Below are 19,627 nucleotides of genomic sequence, written 5' to 3'. Positions count from 1 at the left end.
TGGTTCAAAACGCATTTAAAGCTAGAAGTTTACTTCCAGATTATTATAAATAATTTTCATGCTACCAACTATATGAATAACTTCCATATTATTTATAAACACTGAATTGAGCCTGGTATAAGTAGATTTGTTTGTTAGATAATAAAGTCATATTCAACAAGATTAAATGGAAACACATAAAAATACGATGTATAATTTGAGCAATTAAGGGTTCAAAATTGAAAATAGTAGAAAAAAAATGTTTTTTGTTGAGTTTATTTCTTGTAATGTTTATACTCTGATGAAAGAAAGGTTATAATAATTATTATTATGAAAAAGATCAAAATGAGTTTTAGCAAGAGTAACTAGATAAATCTTGGTTGTAACCTGTGTGTATTAATTTGTGGCTGAGACGATGAAAATCAAGTTGGCAGCAAATGCCTTCTGTATGGATATCTGTGATCAGAATACTGTGACAAAGTGGGATGCTAAAAAAGTGTACCGACAATCTGTACTGAACTGTTTTCGAACTTCTTTTGTTGACTTTGTGTTCATTGGAAATGTCAAATTGTTTTAAAATAATTATTGTCTGTAAATTTTCTAACTGTATACCTCTCAAATAGCTAAATAGCTAGAGAGGTTATTATAATTATATGTACTTGGTGAAATGTAATATTGTGAAAATTGAAATAAATAAATTGAAATTGAAAAATTGAAATTGAAATCACAACAAATAGGTCAGATTTTAATCAATACATTTTCTAGGAGTTATGAATGGTCTTACATTGGTTAGTCTCTGTTAAGAGTGCGGGTCATCTACCGCCATATTGGATTGAATGTCCCATAAGATCAATGTTATCTTTTGGAACGTTTAGCGTCGTTATTTATGGACGGAAATTTACGTATTATACATCATTGGAAACAGAATAAAATTCTTCAAAGCATGTATTTGTTACTTTTTTTATTTTAAAACTACTTCCTATAATTAAATCAAAAATAAACTTTTCAGAGTTTAAAATTTTTTTCTAGGGTTTTGGAAGGAATATTTGAAATTTGAAAAAACACATGCCTTGCTAAATTAAATTCTTCATCCAATGCAATTTTTTTCAACAAGATCCGATGTAAACTGTAGACGTGAGAGATTCCAAAAGTAATGCATGACTTGTCTGAAAGGACCACTGAGTGTGACGGTTGGTTTGTCGTAGTAGTTCAGCAGACTGCCGTAAGATAGTAGCACGCGCGGTCGCTTGCTCACTCTCATTTTGGAGGGAACTCAAATTTCACATAATGTCAAATCTGAATATTTCTTCTGGGTTATGTTTGGTTGTTCACTCTAGTCTTCTGCTGCGTCCACGAGTGAAGTGATTTACAGTTCCTTACAATAATAGTTGCTCAATTGGAAGAAAATTATAGGAATTTAAATTAAATTCAAATTAAATCAAGTCACTCTTATTTTTATCAAATACAAGGGCAGCTACATATATAACAAAAAGAAAGTACTGTATTCTTGTCATTTGGACTCCAAAAGGGCTCAAAACTTTTGAGATTGAACGGGATGATGAGTTTTGGAAAGAGAACATGAAAGAAAAACTAGAAACATTTTATATGAAATGTTTACTTCCCGAACTCATCGATCCAAGACAGCGAAGAAGTTTGCCAATTCGTGAACCGGAGTACATTTTGCTGGCTCAAGCGAAAAAACAAAAATGAGGGATTAAATGATGAAAAAAAATAATGAAAATGAGTGAGTCAGTTTCATTGGTCAACAAACGCGATCTGTATAATCTGCAATAATTTTGTATAATACTACTATATCTGTATATCTATATTTTTAAAAATTTTATCCTGTTACAATTTTATCCTCTTATATGCTCAAAAATGATGAAAATGAGTGAGTCAGTTTCATTGGTCAACAAACGCGATCTGTATAATCTGTAATATTTTTGTATAATACTACTATATCTGTACATCTATATTGCTTGTATTTTGATAGCAGTTCAAGATATTTTACCGTCTGCACAAAAATGTTTGGAAATCTCTAACATTCTTACATGTGAGTTTTTCCTTACGCATGATTTAACAAACTATAACTTCGATTTTTCATTTATTGACCTAAGCGAAGCTGAGGTCTTAGTTTCGACTAATAAATGAATTATTATGATTAGATAGAATAATTGAATTGAATCATCTTATCATAATTATAAAATTGATTTATCAAATTGATTTGATAAATCATTCTTTAAAAATCTTTATTGTATTGGAGTCCAATACTGCAGTTGTAGAAAAAAATTAGTATGTAAAGGTGTAAAGGTTAATTTTGTTTTTCTTTTTGTGTAGTTGAGAAGTTGATATTGTGGTAATTATTCATATTGAATGGAGAAGACTAAGAAATTGTCAAAAAAACACATATTTATTGATACTTAGAAAAACCGGTTTCGGTGATTGCACCATTGTCAATCTCTGATAAACTTTGATAAAGAACGAAACCGGTCTTTCTAAGTATCAATGAATCTGGTTTTTTGACAATTTCTTAGTCTTTTTTCATTTAAAAGGTAAAATTTGTACCTATGTATTTGATAATTATAAAGGTACCTCCTTGATAAGTCCAGTGGCTCTAGCACTTTCAATGGAGAAAATAATAGATGACATGACTAAATCTTCAAAATATTCTGTACTTATTGTACTGGCCCTTTTCATTATAGATTGAAAGTTGTATTTATGAGCGAGGTCTACTGTTCGCAGAACTACTAGTTTTTTAATTACTAATTATGTTCGTCAATGTCGAGACATTTCAAGCAGAAAACATGAAATTTTCGACATGCTGGAAACCTCTTTTGTTTCAAAAGATAAATGGGTGGTGAAAGCGAGAAAGTTTTTCAGAAATAATTGAAATTATTTTTTTAATTGTCAAAAGTAGTCGGAAGATCGTATTTTGGTCTCCAAGGATTTTTAAAGTTCGGAGAGCGGCTGCATGATATGCATTGTGTACCAAATTGTATGCTAAAAGCTGGCAATTTACGAGATATTTGACTGAATTATTTCAAACGTGAGCAGCTGATTGCCTCTAGAAATAAGGCTGTAATGAAACACTGCTTGGATTATTCGAGGCGAGGTTGTCATTTTTACTATTATACAATCATGTGGCTTGCAGTTGCTGAATTTTTCAATCGTTCTGTATTTTTTTGTTGATCCCAGCTATTGATGAACTACTATATAATTATTATTGTTTTTAGAGTACTTTTTCCTTTGTGTAAATTGTGAAATTCGATGATTTTAAAAGTCGTCAAAACAGCTGTTCTACAGATGAAATATCTCGACTGTGTTCTTTTTACTTTCCTTGCCCATAGGTAAGGAAAGTATTGCTTTCCAAAAAAAATTAAGGTACCCCAATTTCAAGTTTTCTATACGTTTCAAGGTCCCCTGAGTCCAAAAACATGATTTTTGGGTATTGGTCTGTGTGTGTGTATGTGTGTATGTGTGTGTGTGTGTATGTCTGTGAACACGATAACTTCATTCCTAATTAACCGATCGACTTGAAATTTTAAACTTAAGGTCCCTATACCATGAGGACCCGACAATAAGAAATTCAATAAAATTCAATTCAAGATGGCGGAAAAAATGGCGGATAATTACTAAAAAACCATGTTTTTCACGTTTTTCTCGAAAATGGCTCTAACGATTTTCTTCAAATTTATATCATGGATAGCTATTTATAAGCCCTATCAACTAGCATAAGTCTCATTTCTGGGAAAATTTCAGGAGCTCCGTAATATTCTTGAGAAAAATGGCGGAAAATGACTAAAAAACCATGTTTTTCACGGTTTTCTCGAAAACGGCTCCAACGATTTTCTTCAAATTTATACCATGGATAGCTATTTTTAAGCCCTATCAACTTGCATAAGTTTCATTTCTGGGAAAATTTCAGGAGCTCCGTAATATTCTTGAGAAAAATGGCGGATAATGACTAAAAATCCATGTTTTTCACCGTTTTCTCGAAAACTGCTCTAACGATTTACTTCAAATTCATACCATGGATAGATATTCATAAGCACTATCAACTGGCATGAGTCTCATTTCTGGGAAAATTCCATGAGCTCCGCAATATTCTTGAGAAAAATTGCGGATAATGACTAAAAAGCCATGTTATTCTTGGTTTTCTCAAAAACGGCTCTAACGATTTTCTTCAAATTTATACCATGGATAGCTATTTATAAGCCCTATCAACTGAAATGAGTCTCATTTCTGGGAAAATTGCAGGAGCTCCGTAATATTCTTGAGAAAAATGGCGGATAATTACTAAAAAACCATGTTTTTCACGATTTTTTCAAAATAACTTGACCGATTTTTTTCAAATTCATACTCTGTATAGTTATTTATCAGCTCTATTAACTGGCATGAGTCTCCTTTCTGGGAAACTAATGGGGGGTCCACCCCATCCTTGAGAAATGGACTTTGTAACCTCCTTCTCGTGCATGAGGTAGGTAGGTAGAGCAGTATTCATAAAAAGAACACATAGTCGAGATATTTCATCTGTAGAACAGCTGTTTTGACGACTTTAAAAAAATGACGACTAAAAAAATCATTGAATTTCACAATTTACACGAAGGAAAAAGTACTCTGAAAACAATTATATATACACATATACAAAAGTCTGATCGTAGTTTCGAATATGAGCAAGGAAAGTTGTGTGAGTGTACCACACCAGATTTTTATAAACTGCTCTACCTACCTACCTCATGCACGAGAATGAGGTTACAATGTCAATTTCTCAAAGATGGGGTGGACCCCCCATTATTTTCCCAGAAAAAAGACTCATGCCAGTTGATAGAGCTGATAATACAGGGTATGAATTTAAAAAAAATCGGTCAAGTCATTTTTGAGAAAATCGTGAAAAACATGTTTCTTTAGTTATTAGCTGCCATTTTTCTCAAGAATATTACGGAACTCCTGCAATTTTACCAGAAATGAGACACATGTCAGTTGATAGGGCTTATAAATAGCTATCCATCGTATATATTTGAAGGAAATCGTCAGAGCCGTTTTCGATTTTTTATTCTGTGCAAACAGACTGCAATGGTGGTGGGGGGGACGACGAGCTGTCTCAAGGCTGGTTCTGTTGACATTCCAGAACTCTTATCTAAATGACCTGTAAAATTTTTTTGTTCTCCCTCGAACACAGATAATGCAGTTCCCGAAAACTAAACAGTATTATTATTATTATTATTTATTTATTCCATTTAATCAGCTCTTATTGTAACGTGTTCTTATTTGCATAATATAATACTTGTTATATGAACAGTTGAATTGCTTGATTCCAGTGTTGATATAATGTGAAAAAATATCATTATATATCTGTGATAAATATGATTTAATCTCAGTGAAAAGAGGAGAAAGCGTGGGCAATTATAAAATGACAGTGAAAGCACCAAATATATTGACATCTTGCTATTTTACTGCAGTATTTTTTATGTTATTAGCCTAGTTGATTTTTTTGTTTTGAAATTTGTTTATTTTTTATCAATTCCTATATAGTTTAATCTGAGAATTGACAGACTGAATTTTAACTTCATATTGGAGTGTTTTTATTATATTATAATTCTATTCAATTTCTACGTAACTTAATTGTTCATTCATTCAATCAAAACGTTATTGACTGAAATAGTTGGACAAATTAACCTTGTAAATTAAAAGCGAAAAGCAATCTATAAACCTTCAAACACATTTCGATAATATTCAGTTTTTGGTAATTGTATTTAACATTTAAAATTTCATGTGTTTCTCACTTTAAGCATGAATATGATATGTATTATAATATATTTTTTTATGTTAATATTCCTATAAACCTACAATGTACTAAAATAAAATACTTATGCAAACTGTAAAATTTCTAGTTATTATGGAAGTGGAATTCACAAGATATACAGTAAATACTAGAAATATCATTACATTTTGAATTTATAATCATGCAATACTTGAATATATCTTCTATGCTTCATCATCTTGTTATGCTTGAAAAGTTCAAGTACACCAAAAATTTCCAAGTTCAACTTATAAAATAGAAAATTATTTTTAAAAAACACTCCATTTTAAGAGTGGTTTTTAATGTTAATAAAGTTCTTAACTTTAAGTAGGGGGTGATTTTAGAACAAAACATCAAATACGTTTCTTCATCTCTTTGAACACTTGATGGAAAAAATAATTTTTCAAAGATTCAGATATTTAAAGTTTTAAAAATGGTCAACCCCTAACGATTTCAACCCTCAGCAACCATTGAAAGAAATTATAAATTTTATCTATTAACCACTATCTACCATTCAAAAAAAAAATTGCCTCAAACAGAGAATTCCGAAAAAACGACCCTTATTTTGTTAACCACCCCCTAACCATTAATCATAAAATGAAAAAATCCTCTCAAAGAGTAGAATTGAATGACAAAAAGAATTTTTCTGATATCTAAACAACAAAGGATTTCATTTTTTTCACCCCTAAATTTCAACCCCAAATAGTCCATTCCTCTGTTTCCAGCATCCTGTCTACTACAAAAATTAATAATGAAAAAAATACAAAACACTTGATGGAAAAAATAATTTTTCGAAGATTCAGATATTTAAAGTTTTAAAAATGGTCAACCCCTAACGATTTCAACCCTCAGCAACCATTGAAAAAAAAATAAATTCTCATCTATTAACTACCATCTACCATTCCCAAAAAAATTGCATCAAACAGAGAATTCCGAAAAAACGACCCTTATTTTGTTAATCACCCCCTAACCATTAATCATAAAATGAAAAATCCTGTCAAAGAGTAGAATTGAATGACAAAAAGAATTTTTCTGAAATCTAAACAACAAAGGATTTCATTTTTTCACCCCTAAATTTCAACCCTGAAAATGAGAAAAATCGTGAATAGTCCATTCCACTGTTTACAGCATCCTTTCTACTACAAAAATTAATAATTAAAAATATACAAAAATTTTCCAAAACACTACCCCAAGATTTCGCGGTTTACAAAGAATAGAGGATGCTTTTCGTTTTTTCATAATGTCAGATGGTTTGGGATATAATAAAATCTAACTCAAACCCTCAATAATCTTCCCCAATCCCCTTCATCATAATATCTACTATGGAGCTGGGTATGCTTGGAGTTGTAAATACTGGTCAGCCTGCAAGAAATGTAGAACTAGAAACTGTTTTGATGAGACAGAGGCTGAAATTTGGCAACACCGCGACTGCTGCTTCAATGTGGCAACATAGGATCTATTTCTAGATACGGCGTTGGCTGAATGACCTCGAGTTGACTCTACTGTAGCGCCAGTTAGCGCGTGGTGGATGGTTGGTGAACCCAGAGTAGCCAGCTAGCGCTAGCGCTAGAGTGGCGGTTGTTTGGTGAACTACCCCGGGCTGGTTTCAGATACAATGACGTCATTTGATGGGCCGCGCTTTTAAGAATAGAAATGGTTTAATAGCTCCAGGACATAAGTATGCTATCGAAAATGTCAAGAAATGCAGAGAATACAGTGTAAATGATTCAGCTAAAGTTATCAAGTTGTGTCGTTTGTCAGACATAACATCGTAAATTCTTAAGAATAAATAACTATGCCCGATCAATTACGTTCTCAATCTTTAGTATGGTGCATATATTTTTCCTGACAGTGAATACGACAAGAATCAAGTTCATGACAATAGTTATGAAAAACCAAGATGATCCAGGCCCAATAACCTTGAAAAAATGCACTCTTGTAATACAATAATATGGAATGGGCAATAATATGGGCTGTCACCCAAATATCAATCATCGAAACAAAGATCAATCATTGTATTGTGTGTTTTCCAATATTGTAATTCGTTTTTTTACAAGTTCTAATTGAAATATTTTCCTGAGAGTCCAACTCTCTCAATTGAGTTTTCAATTGAATTGAGTAATCCACAATTCTGTGCATTGACTAATGTAATTCTTATAGGTCATCCGCATTTCTTCAATCAACTATCATGCGGTCTTGACCTGATGTCCATGGCTGGCGAATGGCTCACAGCCACGGCCAACACTAACATGTTCACCTACGAAATTGCTCCAGTATTCATCCTCATGGAGACCGTTGTCCTCCATAAAATGAGAGAGATCATTGGCTGGAATTGCGGTGACTCTATTCTTGCTCCAGGTAAGCCAAACTTATCAAAAATATCCTATTTATTCAACTACTTGTTTTTTTCTTGACTTGTGTGCACATTTGACGTCCAGTGGGATCAGACTCCCCAAACAATATATCCACTAGCAATCAATTCTCCTCTGCAATCTATGACCAATCTGAATCTGTTAATAATATGAATCTTGCCTTATTTTTAAACTGCAAAAACTATGTATTCACTTGGAAGCTATCCTATTCTTGAAATAAATCTATGGCTTACCTAGATCAATCTGAAACTATACTTTGAATGGAATGAAAGAAAAAGATAAGACTTGTCTGCGTTGCCAGATTGTGAAAAAATGCGACCTTTTTATGCAAGACCATATAAAATGGAATATTCAATTTGACAGGAAAGTCAATGCAGGAGTGTATTCAGTATTTTCTGTCATATGGGCTTGCATTTAAAGAGCGTAGCATCGCACAATGTGGTAACAGGAATATTTTTAGTCTCGAATTGTTTTATTCGGAGTATAGTCATGATATTAATGAATGGGATTTTAATGTTAATTAAGAAGCCTTAATTAACAATTCTGAAAAATCTGGAAGGAAAAGTCTATCTTCGAAAAAACCAATTAAATTTTGAGGGAGCAGTAGCAAGGATTGATAATTTGGGCTTTGACCAATCGAGCAATAAATTCATCCTCATCGGGTTGGTTTGAGATGCTGTTATCAAAAAATAAATTAAAACAAGATAACTGGGAAGAATAATGACGGAAACATCTGGAGTTGAAGTTCTAGGCATCTTAGATTCTGCACAAAGAAGTCAAAACTGAGTCTAGATGAAGGCCTCAAGTTTCCATTAAAACCTAACGGTTTTTCAAGCGCAAGTTTCGAACAAAGAGGTGAGCTCAGCCTGCCACTTCAAACTTGGCCAATAACTTCTCCGTCCTTGGTTGAAAGCTCTCTAACACAAGAAATATTGTAGGGCCGAGTTGGCACAACTTCGCAAGATAGGAAGAACTATGACGTCGAAACTAGAACTTACATTAAGATCGTCTCTTTGTTAGGAGAAAGTGGAAATAATTTTTCAAACTGTTCTCACAACACTGTCCCAACAACTCATATCTTCTCTTCTAAGAAGCATACTACTTTCTATTTTTCAAACTACCAAATAACTTGTCTTTTAACAGTAGAAGAAGAAGCGTTGCTGAATTTCATTACAAAGAGCAAAATTTTTCTTGAGAAAACGCATTTATCTTCTTTACTGCAAATGTATTCCCCATCCCCAGTAGGTAGATTCATCCCCAAGCTTTATAACAGCAAAAATCATAAAACTATAGTATACTGTGATTTCAAATTCAATGAGATGGAAAAGATCAATTATGCTTTTTCATTAGGCTATATATTTTAAGGCTAATCTTGACACAGCAAACTTTTACCCATTTTTCGCTATTCTAGTTAAAATCACTTCACCTGACTGACAAACATGATCACTGTAGGTTTTTATGCAGCTCTGGGAAGCCTGCAAAATCACGTCACATGTATTTTAGTTTTTCAAATTCCGTTTTTATTCGATTTATTCTCGAGATAAAAATAAAACCTGCACATAAATAGCCATTAGTCTTTGATTTGGAAAAATTTGCATTATATGGACTCCATCAGAAAAAGTGTTATTATCCATTAAGAAAAAGTGTTGATTGATAAATTCTTCGTATAAGTATGCTGATAGCTGAAAATAGAAAACGTGTTAATGCGTTTACTGATGATGAATTCCTTCTTTGTTATCTCTCAGGTGGATCGATCTCAAACCTGTATGCTTTCTTGGCTGCTCGTCACCGCATGTTCCCTGGATATAAGGAAAAGGGTCTTCATTCAATCAAAGGCCAGCTGGTCATGTTCACTTCTGATCAGGTGACTGTAAAATCACTTCTATTTTACATATATTGTGTCGAAATTTATTTTCTTGAACAGAGTTTTTATTTTGCATTGGATAACAATAAGTCCCAATAAAACTATCAGCACATAAAGTGCGTTGAAAAGTTGAAAAACGAGGATATTATTCATCAATGTTTGATATATTGAGGAAAGATTATATGAATTTCCACTACAATTTGTAATGATTGGAGAATATTATATTAAACAATAAATTTCTGGTTTATAATTTTTTGAATAATAGTTGCATGAAAATATATTTCATACATTAAAATTATACAAATTTCTACTTAAACTTATAATGATTGGAGAATATTATATTATGGATGTAATGAGCTGGTTTTCAAACGTCATATGGAGGCCGAAAGTGATTGTTTTCAACCAGGCCGGTAAAATTTTTACGGCCCTAGGGCTGTAAAGTAACCTTGAAGTCAGCTGATTCTGATTTGATGTGAACGTGTTTACAAAATAGTTCATGAAACGGAAACAGTTTATGCTTCTAGAATTGAATAAAGTATTCTGCAATAATATACTATGATTTTATTTGGATGAATGAAATACAGATAAGATATATATTATTAACTATTCAAATTCGATTTTCATAGTAGGATAGAACTTCAAACCTAAACTTCCGAAGTCGACGACAACAAGCATTGTTGACGTTGACATTCAAATTGGCCAAATTTCAAGTGTGCTAAAACAGCTGATCAAAAAACTTTTCATTATTTTTGTGTTTATTATTCAATAATTGAAACATTTATAATAATATTATCTTATTGTCATTTGAAAGAATAAAAAAGTATAAACTCAACCTCCCACATAATTGAACATAATCTTTTAGGTTATTTAGACAAATCAGAATAGAAAATAAAAATACTTGGACAATTTCCTGATATTCAGATTACATCAGATTTGCTAGAGCTATGACCTTCCACTTTTGCTTTCAGAAGTGCTTAATAAACAATAATTATTCGCAAATTTAATTTATATATATATATATATATAAATTAAAACAGGAGACACAAGACATAAATAGATTGAAAACACTTAGAAACTTACATTAGAAACGGAAATTTTCGGTAACTGAGTTTCCTTCCTCAACCGAGCAGTGAGTGGTATATATATATACAGGGTGATTCATAATTATGGTAAAATATTTTAATAGGTCATAGTAGAGGTAAAAATAAGAAAAAAAGTTCATATAAACATATATCCATAAACGCTTCATTAGCGAGCTATACAGGGTGAAAGATTTCGCCCGGAATTCAGTTCCTCTGGTGAAATACACCGATGCTGAATTGTTTGAGGACTAGTTTTTGAAAAACTTATGCTGGATTCATATGGAAAAATATCTGAAAAATTGAATAAAACTAGTCTGGAAGCTGTAGTGTGAGTAGTTTTTGAGAAAAAAGTTGAATTATGCAAAAAATTTAAGTAGAAAAACACAGACTTCTACGTTTGATGCCCAATAACTTTCTTTAATGACCAGTAAACAAATAATTTTACGAAAAAAAAATTGTAGAGAATTTAATTCTGAAAAGAATTATGTAAGCTGTGTAAACTAAATTCAAATAAAAGTTGAATAAAATGTATTCTTATGTAGTACATTACACCATAAAAATTTGCTGTTTTATGAGGAGAGAACTAATAACTCATAGGTTGTAGCTGATTGCAAATAAAATATTCGGTTTTTTATGAAAAGTTTTTTTTTATATGAAAGTAGTATATCTAAATGACATTAAACTTATACCAAAAGACTAGTAGATTATGCCATTAAGCCTGGGAGAAAGCTCAAACAGAAGTACATGATCTCCTATGATTCCTGCCCAAATGTTTACTGAAAACTGATGTTGTGGAAGATTAGGATTGATGGCATGAGGATTCTCAGCTGCCCAAATATATTGGTTGTGGACGTTAACGATAGCTGTTCTTGTAAAGTGTGCCTCGTCGGTAAATAAAACGGTTGTTAAAAAGTTTGGGTAAACAAGTTTTACTAAAAACCATCGGCATATACCAGCACGGGGAATACAGTCTCGTGGCAATAGAGTATGAACTTTCTGGAGGAGGTATGGATGTAATTTTTGCTATTTTAGTATCCTCAAAATAATAGATTGATTGACATTAAACTGCACTGACAATAATTCTCTTGTGCTCTTCTCTGGATGTTGATAAATTTCATTAAGAACTTGTACTTCTAACTCAACAGTCATAGTAGATCGGGGTCTGCCTGCAAAAATGTGCTCTTTGGATATCAAAGAATCTGTTTCAGACAGACGTTGATGAATAGTGGCAAAAAACCTTGAACTTGGACATATTCGGTTAGGAAAGTTCTCTTGATACAAACGTCTTGCTTCAGTACTATTACAGTAGTGTCCCACTCCATACATTAAATGCATGTCAGCTAATTCGGAGTATGAATAATGTCTAAGATTACCTGCCATTTTTTAAAAAGTTAACACTCAACACAAAAGCAAAGTGGAATGGTTACAGGAACTGAATTCTGGTCGAAATCTTTTACCCTGTATAGCTCGTTAATGAAGCGTTTATGGATATATGTTTATACGAACTTTTTCTCTTATTTTTACCTCTACTATCACGTATAAAATTATTTTACCATAATTATGAATCACTCTGTATATATATACAGAGTGTCCCAGATAAGGTGTAAACCCCGGCTACTATAGATTCTACATGCAATTTGCAACAAAAAATGTTCAGTAAAATTTTCTCCTATCGTTATCAACATGAAATTCTTCACAATTGAGTATACAGACATGCTATTGGTATATGCAGAATGTGCATACAACTCAAAAGAGGCGGAGAGACTTTACAGAAGTCGCTTCCCTCATCGACAACAACCTTCTTTGAACTCCTCCTCCTCTACTTTGAACTTTTTTCAACTTGTATCTCAATAACAATTGCAGATACGAACTTCTAACCAGTTTCATTGAATTTCTCAGCCAAATTTCCTATAGAAAAAGTATTTTTACGCCCTCAATCACTCGACACAAAGCTATCAAATTGTAGACAATTATTCACACTCAAACAAGATAAGTCTCGTTTTCAATTAAAAAATCGAATTTAAACTGAAATTCTGATTCGAGGATTCGAGCTAGACACCTGTATTTGGTCTCATTCGAAAGATAATCAAAAAAGAAAGTTTTTGAGCAATAAAAATTATTTCGTACCCTGAAAAAAAAAATCGAGAAAAATTTGTCTGAAGTTTTCAAAAAAAAACTTCAAAAATCACTCTTTTTCAACTTTGACCGCTAAAAAATACTAGTCATTAATCGACTTTGGCATGTTTTATACCTCAAATCAATGTGAAATTTTGTCTTCTTTTCTACGATGTCCTTAAAATTCACTTAAGACCAATGGTTCTTGAGATATTGACGATTTAATGACTGGAAGTACGCCTACTTGAAAAATATCGAAAAATCGATATATCTCGAAAACGAAGGTCGATAGGAGAAAATTTTACTGAACATTTTTTGTTGCAAATTGCATATAGAATCTATGGTAGCCGGGGTTTACACCTTATCTGGGACACCCTGTATATATATATATATAAAATAGACTTTTCGAGCCGGAAAAGTCTCATTTTCGGCCCTAGGTGCGAAATATACTATTCTAAACTAACAATGATTACAGCCTAGAGCCTACTTGGATAAGTATCTTAGAATAGAATACTTAGAGCCTACTTAGATAAAGTATAAGAAATCTCCCAGGTCAAACTACCAGTATCATATTGACTAATATCTGTTGGCATTTGCATGGTGGAACTCTTTACTAAAAGAAAGAAAGCACTATTCGATTTTGTCAATTCTACTTTATTTGGAGAAGTTGACTAAAAACTGAATTCGAGATAACAGTTCAGTACTGTGTTTTCTCTTAGTGCATATTGGTTGAAGTATTCGTCTATTGCTTCAACGAAATGTGATGTTCGAGGGATGTGACAGTTTGTTCTGTTTTCAGTGCCATTATTCAGTGAAAAGCTGCGCCTCAGTCGGAGGATTGGGAACTGACAACTGCGTTGAAGTTCCAAGTGACAAAAGGTATCCCTTATTTTTCAGTAATTACTATTTTTGAATGTTTGAAAAAATACTGAGGGTCTATTTAGGCTCATTTACCCTTTTGAATGAGCCTAATGAATAGACAGGGTTTTCAGCTACAAATAATTGATAGCATTATTAATCCTAATACGAACATTACTGGCAATTTTAAGTGAGTATGAGTTTCACATAAAAATATAGTTTCTCAATGGAATTAAAACTACCAACATCGAAGAAAACTGAAATGATTTTAATCATAATACAAAATCGAATGACTACGAATATACATCATTTATCTATCAAGATCGAATATTATATCATCCGTAGCTTCCACATTTAATGTTTGATAAATGATGTTGATGTTGACTAGTCTAAAGATGTAATTCTACATGTTTAAATTTCATTGAGCCAATCAAAATCTGTGAAATTTAACAAAATCTAAACGAGCTTTGGATACATTCTATTTCGATTTTTCCATTTCCATTACATACACTACTTGAAACTAGTTGCTTCTATTACTTCAGATAGAATGTTATGATTTTTTGACCCACCGTAATAGGAGAATTTGGATTGTACAAGTTTTCGGTTGTTGTGTGATTTACAGAGGCCGAATGATTGCATCAGAGCTGGAGCGACTTGTGATTGAGCGCAAATCGAAAGGCGATATTCCATTCTTCGTGAACTGCACATCAGGCACAACCGTGCTTGGAGCATTCGATCCAATTGAGGATATTGCCAACATCTGTCAGAAGTACAAGATGTGGCTTCATATCGATGTGAGTATTGTTAATATATACTATATTTATTATAGTGTATATTCCATATAAAAATCAATATCATATCATATCCAAATAAATATTCATAAACTTTATCATGGATATTCATAGAATCAATTTAATATTGTAATAAATGAATAAAGAAATAATTAAATATTTTGTGTTTAGAATAAAACTACTATCGAAGTAATTTAACTATGCAATGGAACTATGATTCTTGAAACAATTGAAACTATTACATGAAACCATGTAAAATAGTAATGAAACTTCTTGGTTTAAGAAAAATGAAACTGTCTTTATATCACATGAGAAACAATAATATATGGCAATAGATATGTGGAAGAAACGCCTTGTATATCACATGAGAAACAATAATATATGGCAATAGATATGTGGAAAAGACGCCTTGTATCGTATCATGAGGCAGCTCGATTATTGAATACCGTGAGCAAAACATTACATAATATGTAATTTTTTGCTTACGGTACTTGATATTATCAAATACCCACTTGCCATTGAAAGGAAATGGATTGAAAAGGGTAATTATTGCTCTGACAATAATCAGCGATGATGAATATATTTTGAGTTTCAGAAATAAAAGAACTGGAAGAAAATGAACACCCGTCAGTTTTAAAACTATGCCCCATGAGATGTTGTATCCTAATGTTAGACAAGTATTCCTGATCAAAAAACATATAATATGATGGCTCTATTAAAGTTTATCTCTCCTGTGCATCACAGTATTGGAAACTGCCAATGATGAAGAAATTATAGGACTTTTGCCCTTGGACTCTGAAGACGAAAATAATATTCTTTAGGATGACCCAGCTATTAACTTTTTAACTTTTATTTTTTTCCGTAACAACTTATAAGAGCAACGATTTTTAGCAATAATATTTTTTCAAGTATTTTTTTTTGTTGCCTTAAACATTGAGAAACTCTATATTCACTCAAATGTATACTATTTTGAACAAAAATTCTGAAAAATAAATACCTTTAGAGGATATAACTTGACACTATCAATTTTGAGCCCTTATAAAGATCAGAATATTAAAGTGGTCCAATTCATACCTTCAAAGTATATAACTTGACAATGTCATTTTTGAACCCTTATAAAGATCAGAATGAAATTTGTCCAAGTTAATTAAAACTATAGTACTGCCTTAGTTACTCAGTATGACAAGTTATTATTTAGGGGCAAGAACTCCAAAATACGGAAAGAGATGGAACGGAGAAACAGAAGCTGTATTTTATTAAGAAATGGAAAGCCTCTGAGCTAATAAGTGTAGGGTCCCACAGTCAGCAAACTGATGAAGATTTTTGCAGCGGATTGCCGCACCAAAATGACCTAAATTAAATACAATTGAAGATGCATAAACGTGCTGCAAATAGCCGCACTTTTTAAAATATAGTTTTTTGCTTTTCTACTACAATTTACTGCTTAATAATTGATGCATCAGTTTGCTACCCCAACTTCAATCAATTAATCGTTATCTACTCAGTGACTACCTCTACCTAAGCTCTTCTGTTAATAATCAATATAAAATATCAGAGTTATGACGATTGGGTGTAGGCGTATTTGAATCTGGAATATTAATTTTATTGAATAAACTAAGGATCTCTAATCCCTTATCAATAATGACTTGTCAATTTGGCTGTGTTATAATTACGCTATTGAGACCATTGACATTGATTGATGTGAGCTGTTTCTCTCTTTCTCTCTGCAGGCGGCTTGGGGAGGCGGCCTTCTCTTTTCTAAAAAGTACCGCCATCCAAGATTGACGGGTATTGAAAGGTAAGATCGATCAGAGACATCTGTATTTTGAACCTTCGTCAACATTAACGAAACAATTAACAGAACACTTCTCTCAGAAATCTTTTCATCATAAAATCTGATTGTTTAACGCATGTGTTGAGAGACTGACTTTCAATAATGTCAAAAGTGTTACTACAAAAAACGTAACTTACGAGTGCAAACGAAACAATTAACAGAACACTTCTCTCAGAAATCTTTTCATCATAAAATCTTATTGTTTAACGCATGTGTTGAGAGACTGACTTTCAATAATGTCAAAAGTGTTACTACAAAAAACGTAACTTACGAGTGCAAAAGATAATTGAATTAAACTAAATTTAATTGTCATTTTTCCCTTTGTTCGACAAAGAAACAAAACTTTTCACATGAACTAAAATATGTTTGAAAAAAGCATGATAACGTGATATACATTATTGACAGGGAGAATTTACCTGAAATAGATATATAATCAAAATATATAAAAGAGTCAAATCCACATCAGTGAGTGGACTATAAATAACTTTAAAATTATTGTTCTAATCCCATTCTGATGGTTTTGAATTCACTTGAAGTCCAGCATACCTGAACCCAGAACTGATTATTGTTAATCTGAAGATATAGTAAATACGTGAAATCGGAGATTACAGTAAGATCGTGGAATGGAGTAAAGTTGTAAAAGTTACCTCTACAACTAGAAAATATGTTCTATAAGGAGTGTCAAGTCATTGAGTTTGTATGATGGATTAAAAATTCAATAATCCGAATGAGATCCGGTCCCAATAAATTTGCATGTTTGGTATTTTCCTGATGTATGAAATTCAACAAACAGAAAGTGTATAGATATTATAGTCGGATGTAGGATGTAGTAGTAGAGTTTGCTAGAATGTATGTAAAAATTAACACATCACGTGTAAGTATTTGACTATCGAAGTATTTGAGTCTTTATGGATGAGGTTGACTAACCTTATTGATTTTGAGGTTCACATAATAATAATAATAATAATAAGCGTCTTTATTTAAGAAACAAAACCAAACGAATCATCAAGCATACAACATATTGAACAAAAAATTTTCAAAACAAAAAAAATACTTCTTAATAAACCTAGTGAACTGTATAAAAGACTAATTTGACATAACCGGAAGGTTGTCTGTCAGGAGTCGGTATCTACTGAATCATTATTACAATGCTTTATCCTAACTGATTAATATCCTTCGATCAACAAAACTAAAAATAAAGTTAACAATTTGATAATAATAATTATGATACTGTTATCCTAGAAATAAAAATAATATGCAATATTCTTAAAATAATGAATTGAAAATACATAGTGAATAAATAATAAACTTTTCCCTTCATCAAAACAAAACAGAAAAAAAACAATACTTGAATGATTTTAATTGAATGTCATACTTTCGCCACTATATAGCCAAATTACTAATTACTACTATTAGGACCTACTCAATTCAATAATTGAATTCTTCGATTAGTGACTCTCTTATTTTGCTTGCTTGTTGCACGTACCGTGCCAGCTTCCACCAATCACTTCCATTGAGCCAATCAATGACCTCTGAGTCACTCAATTCAACTTTCCCCAAAATGGCTCTTCGAACTCCACTTAGGATTGGACTTACTCCAATGAAATGTTTAATATTTTCCCTCTGCCCCATATTGCACATTGAACAAATCCACTGCTCTTCCTCTCTTCCATGTCCATAGTTCAAATTTAATAATGCACCTCTAGCTTTTAGAATAGAACTCATCATTTTCCTGTTCAATCCAGATTTCAAATAGCTCTTTCCTCTACTCATGTCTAAAATATGATAAACGCTGTGAAATCGTGAATTAGTTGCGCTTTGCAAACAACTCAGTCTATTTTTCTCTTTCATTCTCTCATGCATACGCTCAAATTCACTCTTCCATTCACTTCCATTCACCAAACATTCTGCTAAGTTACATTCATACTCTATATCCAAACGCATCCACTCCTTAAACCAAGATATCTTATATCTAATTATTTTCTCAGCCAATTTTCTTGTTAATCTGTGCCTGCCGAGACTCATGGTTTTAGCAATATACTCGATGTGCATTTTCAAAACATATAAATACATTGATTCTAAATCCAGCTCCATCATTCTGTAATATATAATTGGGTGTGGCTCTAGGTAATGCCAACAACTTTTTTACAAAAAATCTAGGTAAAGACTCTAATACGTCACAGTACTTGAACCCCCAGACTTGTGCTGCATACACTGCCACAGACTTCATAACAGCATGATATACTTTCCACTTTGCTTCAATTCCTACATCATTCTTCGCAATAAAATTTCTCCACATTCCATTTATCGCAAATTTAGCTACCGATACACGTTCCTTTACATGCTGTGTGAATGAAAGCTGAGGGGTAAGCACTACTCCTAAATATTTGTACTTGTTTACCACCTCAATAGAGTTACCACCTAGGGTCCATTTTTCATGTGCAGCCAATCGTCCTCCTTTCCTGAATACCATAATCTTAGATTCATCTGTATTAATCTCCAATCCCCATCTGTCACAGTATTCATTTACATTATTAATCATTCTCTGTAAGGCCTTTGGAGTAGAGGCAAACAAAACCAAGTCGTCGGCATAGAGTAATAACTTAACATTCAGCACATCAATCCATACACCCTCCACCATGTTATCATGCAAATCATTAATAAACAAGGAGAACAAAATTGGAGATAACAAGCAGCCCTGTTTTAAACCGCTGACTGTTTGAAAAAAATCTGTCATCTCTTTGTTGCACCATATACTAGCTCTTGTATCTCTATATAGCTCACTGATAACTCTAACGAATTTATTTGATAGACCTATATCATATAATTTGAGAACAAGTGCAGCCCTATCAACTCGATCAAACGCGGATTTCAGGTCCACAAAGAAACAATATAATTTCTTCCCTCTTCCTCTTAATTTCAAACTTATAAT

At 32.4% G+C, this 19,627-nt stretch overlaps 1 protein-coding gene across 2 annotated transcripts in view; it reads left to right on the top strand.

Annotated features, from left to right (window-relative positions):
- LOC111053128 (glutamate decarboxylase) overlaps positions 1 to 19,627 on the top strand; it is a 166,821-nt gene that overhangs the window by 126,598 nt on the left and 20,596 nt on the right. For both annotated transcript variants that reach the window (XM_039443101.1, XM_039443102.1), the window contains exons 4-8: positions 7,940 to 8,137; positions 9,897 to 10,015; positions 14,012 to 14,091; positions 14,693 to 14,864; positions 16,592 to 16,659. In XM_039443101.1, the coding sequence (XP_039299035.1) occupies positions 7,940 to 8,137; positions 9,897 to 10,015; positions 14,012 to 14,091; positions 14,693 to 14,864; positions 16,592 to 16,659 (637 nt within the window). The remainder of the gene's footprint in view (positions 1 to 7,939; positions 8,138 to 9,896; positions 10,016 to 14,011; positions 14,092 to 14,692; positions 14,865 to 16,591; positions 16,660 to 19,627) is intronic.

This window comes from Nilaparvata lugens, chromosome X (assembly GCF_014356525.2).
Source record: "Nilaparvata lugens isolate BPH chromosome X, ASM1435652v1, whole genome shotgun sequence".
NCBI classification, from domain to species: Eukaryota; Metazoa; Arthropoda; class Insecta; order Hemiptera; family Delphacidae; genus Nilaparvata; species Nilaparvata lugens.
The sequence above is the reverse complement of the archived record's forward strand: the minus strand, read 5'-3'. Positions and strand labels throughout refer to the sequence as shown.